This window comes from Panicum virgatum, chromosome 9N, assembly GCF_016808335.1.
Source record: "Panicum virgatum strain AP13 chromosome 9N, P.virgatum_v5, whole genome shotgun sequence".
NCBI classification, from domain to species: Eukaryota; Viridiplantae; Streptophyta; class Magnoliopsida; order Poales; family Poaceae; genus Panicum; species Panicum virgatum.
The window spans coordinates 66949586-66968984 of NC_053153.1; the positions used below are offsets into that span (position 1 = coordinate 66949586).

The window sequence follows — 19399 nt, forward strand, 5'->3', positions numbered from 1 at the left end:
TAATTTAGAAACTTTTCAAATACAAAGTTATAGATCGCGTCGAGGGCTACAATTGTGATATAAAGTTTGTCTTCATTCGAGTTTATATGAAAAAATTATGAATTATTTTTTGATATAGAGTTTTTAGATTGTATTGTTTTGATCTAGATAAGACTCAAAATTAAGTTTAGGGATCGGGACGACACAACTTAACAAGTTTGTCAATCTAAATGGGTGATTTCTAAGTTTAAGAATCGAGATGACACAACTGAAAAAGTTTGAGGATCGAGATAACTCAGATGAATAAGTTTGGGGATCTAAACGGTTGATTTGCAAGTTTATGGACCGGGATGACACGGCGGTACAAGGTTAGGGATTGATAATGGACTTTACTCTATCAAATAAAGGGAAAAGTCTGTTTTTCAATCCTGAACTATCACGCTAGTCCGATTTTGGCTCTTGAACTACGAAACCGGACATCCTACACCTCCAACTAACGAAACCGTTTGAAAAACAACCCTTGCTCAGCCAAAGGCGGTTTGCTACAGTAAAATTTCCGAATTTCTAGAATTTCACACCTCTCTCAATTAAATAATAAAGAAAGCATAGTTAATATTGTCTAAAAATCATGATATTTTTTTGGGAGGTAGATCAAAAGACAAGGAATCTATTTTGGCTAGATGTGCTACAATAGACATAAAGGAATTTGAATTATAAAATTTTAAAAATAGGTAGAATTCAAAATTCCTTGAATTTTTAGGTCAGCTAAACCTATGATAAAAATGCATTAAAAATATGATAATTCATATTTTTTTATTTAGTTTAGTTAGGTAGAATTCAAAATATGACAGTGTATTCGGGGTTGTAAAATAGACTTATCCCTCAAATAAATACACTATCAGGACACATTTCATGTGGAGTACGTAGCTGTGTTTCCAGAATGTTATCCAACACAGGAATAGATTCTTGCTCACTAGAATTCCACAAACATACCACTTCTTCAGTTCCTGCATGTATTACACAGTACACAACTTACATAATTCCTTTATTCGTCGACGACATTAACACAACACACTTCACAGTAAACCACGGTGGTAGTTCACATGACAAAGCATACAGCACAAGTGCACAACCAAGCTGGGGCTCACCGTACAAACAGCAGCGCGCGAAAATATATAACAGGTAGCACCGCAGAGCATTCACACGAGCATACCGACGGCGTCCATGACGTCAGGCTGCAACAGCATCTGGATCTCCAGCGGCAGTTGCAGGGGCGGCGGAGGCGCCAGCGGCATGGCCGGCATCTGATGCGGGCCGCCGTACAGCTGCACGAGGTGGTCGGGCACGCCCGGCACGTCGAGCGGTACGCCGGCCACGCCGCCCAGCAGGCGGAGCTGGGAGTTGCGCAGCAGGAGCGCGGCGCACAGCTGGCGCGCGTGCGCCGCCAGCACGCGGTTCTCCTGCTCGAGCGCGCGGCCGCGCCGCAGGGCCTCCCCGGCGCCGGCGCGCATCGCCTCGTTCTCGCGCCGCAGGCGCTCCGCCTCCGCGGTCAGGTCGTCCACGTGCTGCTGCCGCTTCATGCGGGACTTGCGCGCCGACAGCCGGTTCGAGGTCATGCGGTTGCGCCGCCTCTCCTCCTCGGTGGCCACCGCGGCGCGCCGCGCCCCCTGCGGCGCCGCCGCCGCTGCAACCATCTTGGCACGCACGAGGGAATAAAAGCACTTACCTGCTTGGAAGTTGGAACGGTGCCGCCGCTCCTAGCAGTCGTTTAACGATCAAGCGTAGGCGTACGCGCTAGGAGAGGCACGTAACTTAGCAGCAACGGAGGAGAGGGCAGGGGGCAGAACAAGAGGGGATCATGGAACAGCAGGAACACGAACTGATTAATGGCAATGCTTTTGCGACGAGCAAAGCTTCAATTCTGAATCGAGCCAAAGCTTTGCTCGGGACGTCGGGGGATCGGAGGCGGCCGATCAGGAGATCACGTAGAGGAAGTAGAGAAGCACGATGGAGAGGGAGTGGAGGTAGCAGAAGTGGTGGCTGACCTCCGTGAGCGACATGGGCGCGGGAGCTTGATACGGAAACAAGAGCAGAGAGAGATTACCGCAACTACAGCTCGCAACAAAACCTGACGAGGATGTTCAATCGAAGATACTTAGCTAGCTGAAGTGAGGCGTCAGGCGGCCTGGGAGAGGAGGAGGCATGGCGCGCACTACCCGCTTCCAATCAACCAAGAACGCAGCACTCGACTAGGGAGGTGAGAAGGCTGGAGGAGCGGAAGGGGAGGTCTGAGGAGTGGCGAGAGGGACGCAAATTTAACGGGGGGAGCGGAGCCCTGAGGACGCATGCGTGCACAAGGTAGCAGCTAGTGCCATTGCATTGCGTGTGCACCAACTAAGATATCTTGATTAAACTAAAGAGTATTGCCAACGACTTTTAATCACCTCCATTGTTAAGCTGACAGTGACAGTGACAGGCCAGTGTTGGTTTAACCGTACAGGTGGCGGCAGTGAAATTTCCCAAGATTACGCATGAACCTTCCCCACAACACAACAAAACCTGGGTTTCAATTAATGTCAGTCATGATGTCAACATATTTGAGATATTTTACGCCTGAAAGATCTGATGGAGTCTCTCAGCCGTAGGTATATACTGGTATAGTATACACAACGTACCATCCGAGAGACATTAAACAACTCCATGCAATGGCAATTGATTCATTACAGCCGCTGGTGATGAGGTGTCCTTTTGGATCTTTGTCCGAGCCTGACTAAAAGTTCACCAGTAGACAGTAGTGCTGCGTCACCACGAGTAATGCAAGTTGCTGTCCTACAAAGCAGCCATCGGGCCACGGTAGGAAACACACGAGCGATGATGCTTTCCATCCATCGGCGACTCCGCGTACGTCTAGCTAGTTCGCCGACCAGAAGCACACGGATTGGCCGGCTTTACCTTCTGCGAAGCAGCACACAACAGGGCAAAAGCCAGGCAAGGAACGGGGCGAATTGACTAATGGCCGATGCCGCTTTACCTTCTGATGATGCCACTGCTCGAATTCATGAATTGTGAATAGCTGACTAAGTTTTCAGGCCGACGTACATGGCAGGGGACAGGTGGCGGCTGCATTTTCTCGACAGATCATTTGCTCAGCCAAGTGACCCATGCGTATACAGCAAGGTCGTCTGAGCGAGTATTCTACGGGGCGGTGAGGTTTCAGATTCCCAAGTTGCTTCTCTTGGAGCGTGGCGTCACGAGATAACATTAATTAGAAACCTGACCGTAACGGGCAACCAGTAATTTTACCTGCAGCTGCAGGTAGCTTAGATGCAAAAAAAGGGCACGTCATTTTCGATTACTAGGCGCATTGCACCGTGGGCCGTGGCAGTGGGCTGGCAAAGTTGCTCATGTGTTGAGGGAAATTATATAAGATTAATAATGCAACTAAAACACACTTGCGTTCAGCATTCGATCTGCTACTTTCTACCTGAACAAAGATCAGTAAGCTATTAGTGCCAAGTGCTTGCATTTCTACTTAATCATGTTGCTGCATAGTGTATCTGCGCATGCAGATCATGGCTTTTAGTTGATCCTAGTGCTAGCTAGCAAAAGATGAGCCGTGAAAAGCTTTTCAACATTCAGTACATGCGAGCATGTTGGAGCAAATTATTAAACCTGTCTTGTTTATGATCCCACCGAACTTTCCCTGGCCGATGTGCCTGTAAACAGCCGACCTTTTCTTGGTGCTTGCTGACTTTGGAAATTTACGGAAGAGGGTGTCCACTGGATCTTTCAGTTTTCCCGCAATTTATTGGCTCCATGAAAGCAGAGCTGATTTGATCCACTTCACCCGTAGATCGAGCAATAATACTACTACTTTCGACCAAACTTATGACGCACAATATGATGTACTATCGTCTATGCTAAAGTTGACTAGTGCTGTAGTCGGAGAAAGACCGCTTCGAACTTTTTCACTATTAATTATTTTACTTCACAATTTGGTTTTCTTTTTAGAAGAATTTTACAGAACTTCCAAGACGGCTTCCAGGCCTCGAATTACAAGGCCCGGGAGAGGGGCGTAGCCGCGTAGGTCGGCCCAACTGGAGGTTTTTTTGTCGTTCTCATGAATAAACAAGAATTAATGGGCCTCCGCAAGGGGTGTTCGTCACCCCGTTTGGACTTTACGGACCAGTCGGACGGACTCTCAGGTATGAGGTATCCCATGCTCCTGTGCTGACGGGTGAAAGTTAACTTTAGCGCTAGTTCCTCCAAACGGAAGTACCAATAGGGTAGCTAAACTTTAGTCAAGATTTAAAAATTTTACCATGTGCATGAGTGGTAATATGTGTTAAAGTTTAGCATTCAACTTTAGCTCCTCCAAACAAGCTCTATTTCAAGTTCCAGCAGTTGAAGAAGGTTTCAGACTCTAAAATAGTTCCTGTGACAGCACAAGTACATCTGAAATTATTTTCATGTTCTTCATGTTATTTTGACTCATGGTTTCTTCTAACGTATTGTTAAAAAGCAGTGGTGAAGAACATAAAGATGTCTTTCTCAAACTTGAACAAAGGGTAAGGTATGAAAGCCTTAACCTTTTGCTTCTCTTCAAAACCTTCCTTGCATTGTTGGTTGTCCAAAGGATCAGAGTTCCTTTGCACCTACTGGTGCATTCGAACCTTTTTCTGCACTGATAAGTTCGGAAACAAAGTCCACAAGGCATTGGGCACTATGATAGAGCTTTTGTTCCGTTCTTTGAATGATGTGATAACACGGGTAAAAAGGCACGTTATAAAAGCTAAAGAAAACATACATAATACTACAAATCAGTCTCGCAAGATAAATGTATCTCCTCTACGAACCGTTTTGATCGCAGGAACTCCGAACAAAAACAGTTGCGATCCTATATTTCAAATGAACCAAACTTTTTACTATATAAGCTGAAGTCTTGCAAATAAAATAAAAAGAATTTTTCTAATAAATCCAAAGTCAGATGCTTTTCCACCTGAAGAAGGCACAACCAGAAACGGGTTTAGTAGGGTCTCTCTATCCCTTCACATTCTTCTTCCCACCCTAAGCTAAACCACTAAACCACCTGAAGAAGACAAACTGATCATGCAAATTCAGCACGTCCTCACCCGTCAGGCATTGCCTCTTTCCCCACGCCCTTTCCTGCTTCCACCCCCAATGCTGCGCGCCACGGCCACCGCGGGGTTCCCGGCGCGGCTCGCTGCCAGGAGGCCGCGGGTGGCGACTGCCGCGACGAGGGTTGTGCTGGCGGGTGCCGAGGTGAGGTCAGTGATTTTCAGGGCGCTGCGGTGCGGGCCAGTTCCGGTGCCGAGGAGGAAGGCGTGTTTTTGCTCCAACTCCGACGCCGGAAGCGGCCCTGAAGCGGCAGAGCCAGAGGGCGCAGAGGCTACTGGTGGGCAGGAAGGCGAGGAGGAGAATGCCTCCTCCGCGATCGTGCCCGCTGCCTCCCGCCCCGAGGACTGCCACACGGTGCTCCCTCTTGCAATTGATCAAGCATTGAGACTGTTTAGTTTCTAAAAAAAATTCTGCAGTATTCATCACATCGAATCTTCGAACATATGAATAAAATATTAAATATAGTTGAAAAAATAAGTAATTATACACTTTAACTGTAAATGACGAGACGAATCTTTTAAACCTAATTAGACCATGATCGGATATTAATTATCAAATAACAACGAAAATACTACAGTGCCAAAATCCAAAAAATTTCACGAACTAAACATACCCTGAATTGTTTTCTGCAGTCTAACCCGTCCTCCATTTGTTTCAATTATCTGCCAAGTTTTTCTAAACAACTGTTTGATAAGCTTTTTTTTTAGAAAAGGAAAATGTTTCCGACCTTCAGCCGATCGATAAGGACCTGTGGCGTTTGAATTCTCCTAAACAATTTTCAGGAACTCAACCCGGTGTGTTGATTTTTGAAACTCGTTGTTTCATGATATCTGAATCACTTGACATTTAGTACGTTGAAACCGGAAACATTGAATTATATTTGAAACATTGGAAATATTTTTTAGGTACAGTGAAAACATATGCCGCACCCCGCACTGGTATAATTTCTCTTATTTTCAGATAAGAAACAAGTAGTAGCTGCTAGAAAATGTCTCCAAACCTCCTTTTCACTTGACAAAATTAGCTAATGGACACTGAAAAAAGTGGCTTTTCCACAAGCCACTTAAGAAAAGAGTAATCAGAAAGCCATGCGAAATGACAATTATACCCTTGCCTCTCAAACTCCTCTCCTCGCTGGCCCGAATCGCACCAAATCGAGAGGGCAGCCGCGCCTGCTGCCCCCGGCGTCCGCCCCTGCTCCGGCGATCCCCGGCGGCCGGCGGTATCCCACTCCTTCGATCCATCCCCGGCCGCAGGGGCGAAGCGGATGGCTGCGTCTGGGGGCGCGGTGGCCTGGCCGCACCGCAGCGCCCGGGTTGGTTTCCGCGGCGCACGGGCCGGCGCCACGGGGTGAGCCCGTCCCACGGCGCCCGGAGCTGCGGCGAGCGGGGCTCCCGGTGCGGCGCATGAGGCGACGCCGAGCTGTCGTCCCCTTCGCGAGGCCGGCTGCTGGTAGGCCGATGGCATTGGCACCTGCTTCTCAAGATGGACATGCAAATGGAGCCTCCACGATTCTCAAGATGTCCTCGGACCTGATGCCGTCGGGCTTCCAGCAGTAGGAGCTGCCCAGGAAGTACTGGTTCTCGATGTAGATGAAGCTCCTGGCGCGGCGGATGGCGTGGATGTAGGCGTCCTGGATGCTCCGGTCGATGATCTGGTCCTTGCCGCTGACGAGCCAGGCCCTGGTGGCGTCGTCGGGAGGTGTCCGGGGAACCGAACGCGGCGCCGCCGTGTCGATGGACCGGAACAGATGCACGTCCCACGCCTCGCCGTCCTCCGGGAAGGTGACGGGCGATGGCGGGATGATGAGATCCTGGAGCTGGATGAGGAGGTCCTTGCCGCCCTGCTTGCGCCACCGCTGCTCGAAGTTGTAGAGCACGTCCCAGGCCACGGGGCTCTCGAGGCAGCAGTGGATGTCGTGCCAGGGCTCCCCTGGGCCCACCCTTGGTGATGGCAGCCGTAGCGAAGTTGGGCTGGTGGAAGTCGTCGTGGTGCATTGTCCTGCGTCCGGAACAGCGAGTGGAGTGGCGTGTCGTAGCGGCCGTTGCAAAGGTTGAGCCTGCCCACGAAGCTGACGATCTGCTTCTTCCACTGGGCCGGCACCGGCGCCGGCATGTAGTGGTGCGTAAACATGGTGGAGATCTGCAGGTCCTGCACGATGCTCCCGGAGTCGTCGGGGTTCCGGGGGCACATCACGCAGCGAACGTCGGTGCCCTGGAAGTAGTTCGGTGCCCTGGAAGTAGTTCATCGTCTCCTCATCGTGCGTCGCCATGAGACCTTCAGCAACCCGACAGATAAGGGTATACTTGTCTTTTATAAGTGTGTTGGTACCTCTTTGAGGAGGATATATTATTATAAGGGTTATAATGTCTAGGAGCAAATTGACACTAAATTGTACTGTGTTGTGGCCAAGACATCTTTTTTTAGTGGCTTGTGGCAAAAGCCACCTTTTTTTCAGTGTCCAGCAGCCAATCATTTTCAATCGTGAGGAAAAACTCATCCAACTAATTCTATTCTATCGACGAGTAACATTGTTTCAGAACAGTTATACATTTTTCATGTGTTTTGATGATGATGTTTGGAAGGTGGTTCTTGTAGGATGTGTACATTTGATTCAGCTTCCACGTGATTAGCACCTACTGCCTAATTTCTAAAAATATTCTTTAGTTATTAACCGAATTTGTATTTGGTTCTTTTTAGTGTCGTTTAAAACCTTTTTCTTCGTTTTAATGAGAGTGAGTATTCTTTTCTATAGGGAGAAAAACCAGAAATTCACTAATATGTTCCAGAGGCTAAGGCAGGATATTGTTTTCAAATGACTGTTCAGTGGTCAGTTCCCCCGTTGTAACAGTACATGTGAACTATATAGAAAATGATTTGATGTAGCCTTAGCCTATCTATGGTTACAGAGAGTTCACAACTTGCCTATAGCCTTTGTATGGTTTAAATTTTTTATGTGAATTTCTGCCATGTGATGCCATGACTTGCCCAGTATGATTTATGGCCTGGTTTTATCAGATAATACCCAGTATTTCTTTAGCTACCACGTTTGTTGCCATTTTTTCTTATTCAGTACATTATTTGTGCCTTAATTTTATCAGTAAATGCCAGTAGTTTCTTGCACCTTGAGCTATCAAGTTGGATTCATAAGTTCTTTTCACAAGATCTTTTTTTTCTTATTGTCTTTATTGGTGGCTTTTGTTGACTTTCATTTGTAACCTACCAGTTGGGATTAAAAGGATTTGTTGTTGTATAGTATTTTAAAAGCGAAATAGGAATCCACTTCAGAAAACAAGGATTCCATGTATGGATTGTTTTTTATTGCTGCTGCTCTGTTGGTCGTGTTCTTCTCTCATTTCCATTCTTGTGGTGTTGCCAAATAGGTCATAGCTTTGCCTCTGCTACAGCGACCACTATTTCCGGGATTTTACATGCCAATCCATGTGAAGGTATCTTACGAATCGTTTTACAAGATATAAATCACTTCCTCATATACCTCTTCTATATTTATGTTCTCGTGCCTTTCTACTGGTGATGTAGCAGTTTATTTTCCTCAGGACCGAAAGCTGCTGCAAGCTTTAGTTGAAAACAGCAAAAGATCTGGTCCATATGCTGGGGCCTTTCTTGTCAAGGATGACGAAGGTACCAACCCTAATTCTGCGACCAATTCAGAATCAGATAATAGCATTCATGATTTGAAGGGAAAAGAATTGTTGAAGCGTCTTCATGATGTTGGCACGCTCGCCCAGGTACTTAACAGTTTTGAAAATCTTGTGGTTAGCATATTTTGCTCTGTTGATTTTGAAATGCGCTTTTCACTGCTTCTTTAGATAACAAGAATTCAAGGGGATCTGGTAGTGCTACTTGGTCATCATCGTGTAAAGATAACTGAGATGGTTAGAACCTCTTCGCATCCTATTCATTTCTACCTCTTTGTTTTGCCGTTTATGCTAATAAAAACTAAAGTATACAGGTTGCAGAGGACCCACTTATAGTCAAAGTTGATCATCTAAAGGTACATATACCATAAGTATTATAGGTTTTCCATCTTTAGCAAATTGTCAATGTACAGATCTGAAAACCTATTAAACCTTGGCGATAGCATCGGATTAAAAAATGAAGTGAGTCAATTATTATCTTGTATTTCATAGAGGGGGGCAAAATGCCAAAAACCATAACAATTCAACTACTGTATGTATCATATTTTGGTTTGCATAGCCAAAGGGCCTCTAGCTGAGTTGGTTAGAGGAACCAGCGGCACTCCTCAGGTCCTGGGTTCGACTCCTCGTGGGAGCGAATTTCAGGTTGAGGTTAAAAAAATCCCCTCGTCTGTCCCATAGTGCCAAAGCACAGGTCTAAGGCCCGGCCCCGGTCGTGGTCGTCTCACATGGGCAACGGTGCCGCTGTGTAAGGGGGGTGGGGCAGGGGTTCAGGGATTTTCTCGGCCGGTGTGAGACGGTCTTCTCTATCACACAATACTGCGGGGGCGGTCATTCCCCCGCTGGCCGAGTTTTATATTTTGGTTTGCATACATGACTACTTGGAGGAGTGAAACATCTTCTGTCCCTGCATGGCAACCCTACGCCCCTTCCCAATTAAGATTTTTTACGATGGTAGTTTGTATATTACAATTTTCAAAATGTATTATGTAAACTCCAACTTTGACAATTAGAAACATCTTCATGTTTCTTTCCTTGGGGGCAGAAAGAAATGAGTTGTATTTTGTTTCCCGTTAAAAAAACTCTTGTTCCTGTTCTAGCTGGAGAAAAATTAGCTGCTCATACATGTGATACAAAGTGCACATTTTTCGGCCTAAAATGTTGCTCCATTGTTACAAGATTCCTCTCATTCAGTTCATTCCCTATTCCTGTTCTCATGCCTTACAAGCTGAATATATTTTGTGAAATCTTCTGCAGGAAATGCCTTATGATAAGGATGATGATGTCATAAAGGCAACATCTTTTGAAGTTATTTCAACTTTAAGGGATGTTCTCAAGACAAACACCCTGTGGAAGGATCAAGTTCAAACCTATACCCAGGTTTTACCTTGCTTTCTAAACCTACCTTTAGTGCAAATTTAGGTCCTTTTAGTTTGTTTGTATGTACATATGCTATTTATTCACAGAACCTAAAAGATCAGATTTGTTCCGTGGTATACCACTGTGATATCATTCGTTTATAGTTTGTGGCAGTGACGCTGGATAAGTGCTAATTTGTTTTCATTGTTTATTCTTTTATTAATTTATTAATTTATTAATTTTGGTTTTATTGCTTGTCATCCTGGTAGGTCATTAGAAAATGTTTTAATCCTTTTTATCTAATTGTAATAATAACTCGTGCCTAGCCAGAGTTTTAAAACTAACTGTTTTGGTCGCACCGAGTGTCATGGCGCAACAAGGCCACACTATCACACATGCCTGTCCAGGAGCAGGAGGCTGCACCAGTGTGGAGTAGACGTGGACTGGCGTCTGCCACGCCGATGTCCATAGTACGACAAGGCTAATATCACCAGAAACACCATCACCCCCCACCCCACATACACACCCAAATATCACACTAGAGCCGACCTGAGTGCCCCCTGCTTGACCTTCCTGGTCACCCCCACTCCAAATTCACCCCCAAATCAGTTGGATTGGGCATAGAATTTGTCGAGAAATTTTATGCCCCCTTCATTTCCTCATTTTGTAGTCATGACACTGACATGACCAAAAGGTTATAAAAAATTGTTTGGCATGGTTTACTATTAAAATATTATATTAGATTAAAAAAGGGTTGATTTTTTCTATGCCATTTCTGGCCTATAACTTCTGCCAACAATGCTTCCTCTGACATATCTTCCTTGTTTAATTTTTCATTTTGTACTTTCTTTGCATATGCATTTAAATGTTAAGCTGACTTCTTCATTGTGACTATATTTTTTCCTCCAGCATATGGGTGACTTCAACTACCCTAGACTAGCAGACTTTGGTGCTGCTATTTCAGGTGCCAACAAGTTGCTTTGCCAGGAAGTTCTTGAAGAGTTAGACGTAAGGGTTCTCCTGGAGGCTCCTTTTTTTCTTAATGTTTATTATATTCTGTGTTGCTTTACATGCCTGCATTTCATTATCACATTGCCATGCTATGTTATTGATGTTTGGAATGCACAAGTGGGATGTTTCTGCACAGCAATAACCAATCTCTCAGTTCCTATCAGAAATCAGGAACGCAGTTGTATACATGGTGCCCACTCACACTTGCAAAACATTGGCCCTCCTGTACGAATTGCTGTCTTGCTTATCTGCCAATTATTTCCCTTTATTTTTTTAAGATAAGAAGAAGCCATGGCCCTCCTGAGCCATGTACAGAGGAACCATACTTTCTATTTTGTCCACTAAGTTGAAATCCCTCTGCTCATGAGTGTTTCCTGGTCATATTGTTGGTTTTTGGTCGCCTCTCTGGATTTCTATGGCGTGAATGTCGCCTGCTCATGAGTGTTTTTTTTGTATATTTGCATTCTGGGTGTGTGCTAAAACCTTGTTGGGGCTGTTTTTATTGTTTTCCTTCCTAATATAATTACACAGTTCTCCTCCCAGTTTGAAGAAAAAGAACATACTTTCTATTTTGTTGATGGTTTCATTTGGATATCATGTATTATATGTTCTATCCGCTATAGGATGATACTTTGCTTTTTGTAAGATTCAAAGGGTGTGGGTTATTCTTTTTTTTAAAAAAAAACTTATTCCTTTTTTCCCAAGGGTTGCTAGGGGATATTCTTGACAGGTTTCACTGGGTAATCCATAAGAACTAGTAGTTTGTTCTACATGTTTGGGTTCACTAGATGCTACATTGATTTGGAATGCAACTTACCACTAGCAACAATAAGTTTCTGATTGATCCAGTTTGAGATTTTGTATTACATGTCCTTATTATTACATATACAGATATTTCTTTAACCTTTTTAAGATTCAAACACATAATGTACCCATATATGATTGCCAAAAGTCACCACATCCTCTTTCTCTAGGTTCACTATAAAATGTGGATAGTCGGATAAACAACACTCTTTGTGCCATATCTCTATACCTTAAACAATATTCTTTGTCATATCTCCGTACCAGTTCAGAACGACTATTTAGTAACAAAATTCAACTAATTCTTTGGAACAGGTATGCAAAAGGTTGAAGTTGACCCTTGAGTTAGTAAAGAGGGAGTTAGAGATTAGTAAGTTGCAGGTAATTCATAATTTTGATCTAGCAGACATTGAAATCATATTTGTGCCTTCTTTATTTTTAATGATGCTTCTATAAATGGTGCCTCAGGAATCCATAGCAAAAACAATTGAAGAAAAAGTAACTGGAGAGCAGCGCCGCTACTTGTTGAATGAGCTACTTAAAGCAATTAAGAAGGTACTGCAGCCATTGTTTTCATTCTGTTTTTTTTATACATCTTGCATCAAGAATTCATGATGATGAATTATATATCTCCTTTTGAATTCATATGGTACCTTGGCTCATGAATATATCATACTATGTTAATTAGATTTTTCTCCGTTTGATTTAATTTAGTTTGTCATGATTTTATTTTCTTCTATTTTGATAAGGTTTTATTGCTTCTTCCTTATTACAAATTTCTGATTTATGCAGGAGTTAGGATTGGAGACAGATGATAAAACAGCATTGTCAGGTTTGTTCTTAAAAATTTGCCATTTCTTTGTTGTGTGAACTCAAAATCAACTTGCTATTTTTTCTCTTGCAGAAAAATTTAGGGAAAGGATTGAAACAAAAAAAGATAAGTGCCCTCCTCATGTCTTGCAAGTCATTGAAGAGGAGCTCACTAAGCTTCAGTTGTTAGAAGCTAGCTCCAGTGAGTTTAGTGTGACCCGCAATTATTTAGACTGGCTAACAGCAGTGCCTTGGGGAGATTACAGGTTTGTATGGTCTTTATTTTTTTCTTTTCTTGAAAACCTATTGGGTTGGTAGATTTGTCCTTATATGTTATTTTCTCCATCTATGGCAGCGATGAAAACTTTGATGTCCATCACGCTCAATGTATTCTTGATGAAGATCACTATGGTCTAGCTGATGTCAAAGAAAGAATACTGGAATTCATAGCTGTTGGAAAATTGAGAGGAAGTTCGCAAGGTCTGATTATTCCATCTTATTTGATTTTGAATGAATGTTGTTATTATCCATGTATTCATTGACACCCTTATAAAGACATTAAGGACATGTTTAGTTCACGTTTTTTTTTATTTTGGTACTGTAGCACTTTCGTTGTTATTTGGCAATTAATGTCCAATCATGGACTAATTAGGCGTAAAAGATTCGTCTCGTCATTTACAATTAAACTGTGTAATTAGTTATTTTTTCAACTGCATTTAATGCTTCATGCATGTGTCCGAAGGTTCGATGTAATGGGTACTGTAGAAAATTTTTTGGGAACTAAACATGGCCTAAAATATACGGCTACTCATATTCTTAATTGCGACAAATTACATAGTTTTTCTCTTGTCACAATATTGATTTATTTTTTTTCAAAATTCATGGTCTTTGCTGGAAATGTATGTTTTCCATTTTAGCATATTTCAACAGTTCTGCCAACCTTAAAAAAAACAGTTTGATTGTTTCTTTGAAAAGCCCATTAAGAAAAGCCAGCACTTTGTACCCAATGTATGTGCCTCTGCTGGAGAATTTGGAGCTGAAGGCATCTGTTTACTCCCCTAGTTCCTGTTAATTCCGAGCCCTAATTTTTAGGTAACCTGGTTCTTCAATTTTCTTCTCATCTGTGGCAATAAATAACAACTATTTCAATTGTTTACTGCAGGCAAGATTATATGTCTTTCTGGACCACCTGGAGTTGGTAAAACTAGCATTGGACGTTCAATTGCACGTGCATTAAACCGGAAGTTCTACAGATTCTCTGTTGGAGGCTTGGCTGATGTAGCAGAAATCAAGGTGTATTACAGCATATATTCAAGTCTTTACAGGTCATGATTGCAACACGAGTTAAATTCTCGAATGATGTTAGGGTCATCGGCGGACGTATGTTGGAGCAATGCCAGGGAAGATGGTGCAATGTTTGAAATCAGTCGGGACAGCAAATCCTCTAGTTCTGATTGATGAAATTGACAAGGTGTTCATGCTCAACTGTGACTTTCCAGTTGCTATTATTGTTTCATTTTAGTAACTTTAGTACTATTATCCTTTACTTGATGTTCTATGGTGTGCCAGATCTACTTCACAGGGCAGCTTTCATGTTCCATTTTGTATTTTGATTATTGTATACTACCTTTACTGGTTTTGTTCTTTCCTGCTTCCAGCTAGGGAGAGGGCATTTAGGTGATCCAGCCAGTGCACTATTGGAACTTCTTGATCCTGAACAGAATGCTAACTTTCTTGATCACTATCTTGATGTCCCTATTGACCTATCAAAGGTTGGGCCAGTACTCCCATAAATTATTCTCTCTTAATCCCATATGTTATAACCTTATTGCCATTATTTGTTAAATTTAAATTACATTTTTTTGCTTTTGAGAAACTTCTATGGACAAGAGTTTCCATTTAATGTTCACAATAATCTAGTTATCTTATTGTAGTCTGACACCTGCCTTTGTGAGAAATCAGGTTTTGTTTGTTTGTACTGCGAATGTCATAGAGATGATACCAAACCCTCTACTGGACAGGATGGAGATCATTTCTATTGCCGGTTATATAACTGACGAGAAGATGCATATTGCTAGGGACTACCTAGAAAAGAACACAAGGGAAGCTTCTGGCATCAAGCCTGAGCTGGTACATACTGGTTTTCTAGATTCTTTTGAGAACACTGAAAGCCCTAGAAAAATGTATTTACATAAAAATATTGATTCGCTCAGTATTTTACAAAGGTTTCACAGAGAACCGTTCTAACACAATCGAAGCACAATTAATAGGCTTTTATACAGTCAATGCAACCAAGGCACATTATTATCCAAATCCTGAAATAGCAATGAAGTTTTTGTAATAGATCAAGCTTATTTTATACAACTAAAAAAATATTGTGAGCAAATGGAAATAGGTTTATGCAGGAATGCAGGATGTACTATCATCTATCAAAATCAAGACAAATATTCCTCCCTCAGTTAAGCAATCCACTTTATCAAAGTTTAAGCCATTGGGGCTTTTTTAGATAATGGAAAAGGTGTTCTAGCCTTTTGCATCATCCGATGCATGCAGCCCCATTTTGTTATTACAAGGTTTCATTTTTGAATGATGATGAGATCTAACAAAAGTGACACCAAGCTTAGCCATATATCCAATGACTAAATCGCCACCCACTCTTGGTGAAGACCTCCATAGCCACTATCTCCAATATGTGGCATGGCATCTGAATGTCCTCCCTTTCTATCAATCGCCACAAACGTAGGCAATAGGTGCCCTTGATAATTGCCTGCATAACAGATATGTTAGTTTTGTTATTAAAAACAATATCATTTTCGGGAGAGCCATTGGACCGTTTAGCATTTAATACTCCCAGGCTCATTGAAAATCCCATCTGGCTCAGGTTCAAAGCATGGCATCTACTTTTAGACAAAGCCCAGGCCCCAGGGGATCATCTCCCTCTGTGGTCGAGTTTTTCTAGTTAAAATACTATCAACAGAGTGTACACAGATTTACTAATGCACTTAAAAAGCTTTCCCTGCCTTGTTTTTTTTTTCTCATGCACTGTTAGTTTCTTAACAGTTAAAATACATGTTCAGGTTGAGGTTACAGATGATGCTCTTCTCGCTTTAATTGAAAACTATTGCCGGGAAGCTGGTGTGCGGAACCTTCAAAAACACATCGAAAAAATTTACCGGAAGGTAAGGTGATGCTTATGCTAGTTTGAAGGGTGGAAGCTATTGTTTAACAGCACATTTATTATGTAACGGCTAAATCTCGTGTAAATTTGTTAGCCCGAAAAACTTCTGCTTTCTAGGGCATCATAGGTTATGTGTGCTATTATCTACTGTATACAGAAAAATAACCCTCTGTAAGTTTCATTGCTAGTTTCTATTCCAGAACTATATGTTCCTAGAAATCCTAATCTAGGCAAATCAGAGAAAGATCCTGCTGAGATTTAGCAAATATAGATGTTTGTGTGGAGTCTAGCTGGCTTTCATTGGAGCAAACTTTTCCTTTAATTCTTAATTACTCACCATTTCAACCATTCCAGAGACCTCTACCGGTTGCTTGCTAGGAACCATATCCACAATGATTGAAGCAAATGGGGATATGGAGAGCAATATCAAACTCTATATCAAGGCGCCTAAGGAGAATAGACTTGTAGAAACAAACACTACTACTTTTTATCCATATCTAAGCAGAGTTAGTTATAGCATCCGTTGCTGTATATCGAAGCTTCGATTTGTTATGAAAACCATAACATTTGGGGAGGGCTTGAGTTGCTGGAGTTTGACAACATGGGAGTTATTTATCACGAGGGGCTTGAATTGATCCATGAGGCCATGACTAAGATGGCACTATACCACAGTCCATATTGCAAAGCTGTATGCATAATGCTACTCAAGACAAAAAAAAGAAGAAGTGGTGTACACAATGTCCACATCTTAAATGGTGCCACTACTTCAAACATTTCTAGTTCCATTGGCACATGCATGCATTTTAACTAGTTCATTCAAGGGAGTTACTGGAATGCTGATATGCAAGACTGAAGGCATCTGTAAAGATATCTCCCATTTGTTGGTACTTGGCACCAAGAATTCACTTCAAATTTAATCATCTGAACTGAAAGATCAAATAATAATGACAAAAGTTGATGTGTGGAAGGCTCATCTATAGCTATTAATACATGCCCTTGTTCTGAAACTGCCTTTTCTGCTTTTCATTTTTCATCCCTGATTCAACCTTTGCAGATAGCTTTGAAACTTGTTCGCCAAGGGGTATCAAATGAGCCACCTCGAGACATCACAATAGTGGAAGCAAATGAAGAGTTAGCTGGTTTTGATGTTGCAATAAAAGTAGAAGATGAGAACTCCAAGAACTCTCTTGTGAAAGATGTTTCAGTGGATGTGAACCCAGTTGATTCTTCTCTTGAGAATATCAATGCAGTTCCTTTAACAACGGAGTCAGAAGTTGGCCACAATGAGCATTCAAACGAAGCTCCAATAGAAAAATTTTAGAAGAGACAGCTAAAGTATTTAATACTTCTAGCGCACCAGAGGTAATCTAACTAGCTCTGATATATTTTTTCTTTCAGATAAACTAAATTGTTGCATTCTATTCTGGTAAATGTGAATGGCTATGCTGTGCCCTTGGGCACTTGAATGTTGACAATGTCATTTACTAATGGCTGGCTCCAGACCTAGTTAGGAATGGACAGGGAACCTTCAGGTATATATATATTTTTTTGTTTGTGACACGTGAACCACTTGATGGATTGTCCACTTTTCAGTGCTGGAAGAGTGGAAGCATTGATATGGTTATATTAGAGCTATTATTTCCGGTTATGGTACTGATTTTGTTAGTGATGTACCATCTCAGATGTTACTGATTCGCATTTGTACCTGATTATCTTGTCTAAGATGACCACAAATAAAATCTAGACAATTCACATTCTAGATGGACATGTCTTAACTAGCAGAGGTTGACTGTTTTCTGTTTCTTTTTGTAGGCCAACAGAAGTGCACAGAGAACTACAGAAGCACTTGCAGTCAAATCTGTGGAGAAAGTTATTGTCAATGCATCAAATCTGGGTGATTTTGTTGGGAAGCCTGTCTTCCAAGCAGAGCGTATATACGATCAGACTCCTATTGGAGTAGCAATGGGTTTAGCTTGGAATTCCATGGGTGGTTCGACCTTGTATATTGAGACTGCAAAAATAGAGGAAAGTGAAGGCAAGGGCGCACTTGTGGTGACAGGCCAGCTTGGAGATGTCATGAAAGAGAGTGCTCAAATTGCGCATACAGTTTGTAGAGCTGTATTACTAGAAAAGGAACGAAATAATCCCTTTTTTGCAAAGTCGAAGCTGCATTTGCATGTTCCTGCAGGGGCAACCCCAAAGGATGGACCGAGTGCTGGATGCACGATGGTTACGTCAATGTTGTCCTTAGCCATGGGGAAGTCTGTCAAGAAAGACTTAGCAATGAGTGGTGAAGTTACTCTGACTAGACGAATTCTGCCAATTGGTGGGGTATGGTTTTCACACTATTGCGTTGTCTGCTCTTTTGGTTGGAATTTACATGCTGTACATAAATGCATTGCCCTGCTTGTCTTTTGAAATCAGGCGTACTGATGTTTCCAGTAAAAAGCTATTCACTCTGTTCGGCTGGCTTGTCAGCCAACCAGTCAGTAGTGCTTTTCTCTCACACTAAATCAGCACCAGCCAGCATTACTTTTCTCTCACAACAAATCAGCACCAGCCACAGCCAGCCGGACAGAGTCATTGATTTCATGATTGTGCATGCTTCCTTTTTGGTTCTAGATTTTTCGAATTTTTTTTATCTAAATAAATACCCCATCTATGTCATCTGAATTCTGGTCATTTACTTATTAACATTCAAAGTGAGCTCATTCGAGAAAAAAAACTGTGAGCTTTTAAAATAAATTTATCACACAATAACATCAACCATAGCATTCCTTGAACCCATCAAAAACTTGAAACCGTTCACATGCATACATACATTGTTTGCAACCTACTGTGCAAATGACCTTCTGTTTGTTAATGCCACTATAAACAGTTAATGATTCTCAAACAGGTGAAGGAGAAAACTATCGCTGCCAGGAGAAGTGGGGTGAAGATGATCATATTCCCATCAGCGAATAGAAGGGACTTCGACGAGCTTGCTTCCAATGTAAAAGAAGGTCTTCAAGTCCACTTTGTTGACACATACAATGAAATATACGATATAGCTTTTGCAAGTGATGCCAGGACACAAGAAAGCTAGTGGTTGATGGCTCAAATTCATTTTGCATTTCAATTCTTGGAGACAACAAATGTTCAAGCATTCAGTTTTCATTAAGATCAGATAATGGCTGACCTTAGAGAAGTGTTTAATATACCTCAATTCTTTTTACACACCTTAAGACATGGGAGTCAAAGTGAATTCTTGCATGAGAGAACTGCCAATATAGTTTGACAAGTTGTAAAAAATCACCTACCCCCTCTCTTATGTAAAATAACTGTTATGTGCAAGTTCAGAAAGACAGAAAAACAATAGGAATGCAGAAGTGTAGTCATTCTCTGAATTGTAGCAGAGATCCCTGGGCTGGTGCATGGTATTCCAAGTTAGAACTTACGAGATTCTGGTTTGCATTGGTTGAGT

The 19399-nt window shown here is 42.2% G+C and overlaps 1 protein-coding gene and 1 pseudogene across 1 annotated transcript; one reads left to right on the plus strand and one right to left on the minus strand.

Annotated features, from left to right (window-relative positions):
• Positions 1-928: 928 nt before the first annotated feature.
• LOC120690556 (bZIP transcription factor 53-like) lies at positions 929-2362 on the minus strand. Its single transcript, XM_039973244.1, has one exon. It carries the CDS (start codon positions 1671-1673, stop codon positions 1179-1181), a length of 495 nt encoding a protein of 164 aa, XP_039829178.1. The 5' UTR covers positions 1674-2362; the 3' UTR covers positions 929-1178.
• A 2783-nt stretch (positions 2363-5145) lies between these two features.
• Positions 5146-19230, plus strand: LOC120690558 (annotated as a pseudogene).
• The last annotated feature ends 169 nt before the right edge of the window (positions 19231-19399 follow it).

Excerpts from the sequence above, each read along its gene's own strand:
- LOC120690556 (XM_039973244.1), bottom strand. The coding sequence starts at position 1,673 with ATGGTTGCAGCGGCGGCGGCGCCGCAGGGGGCGCGGCGCGCCGCGGTG.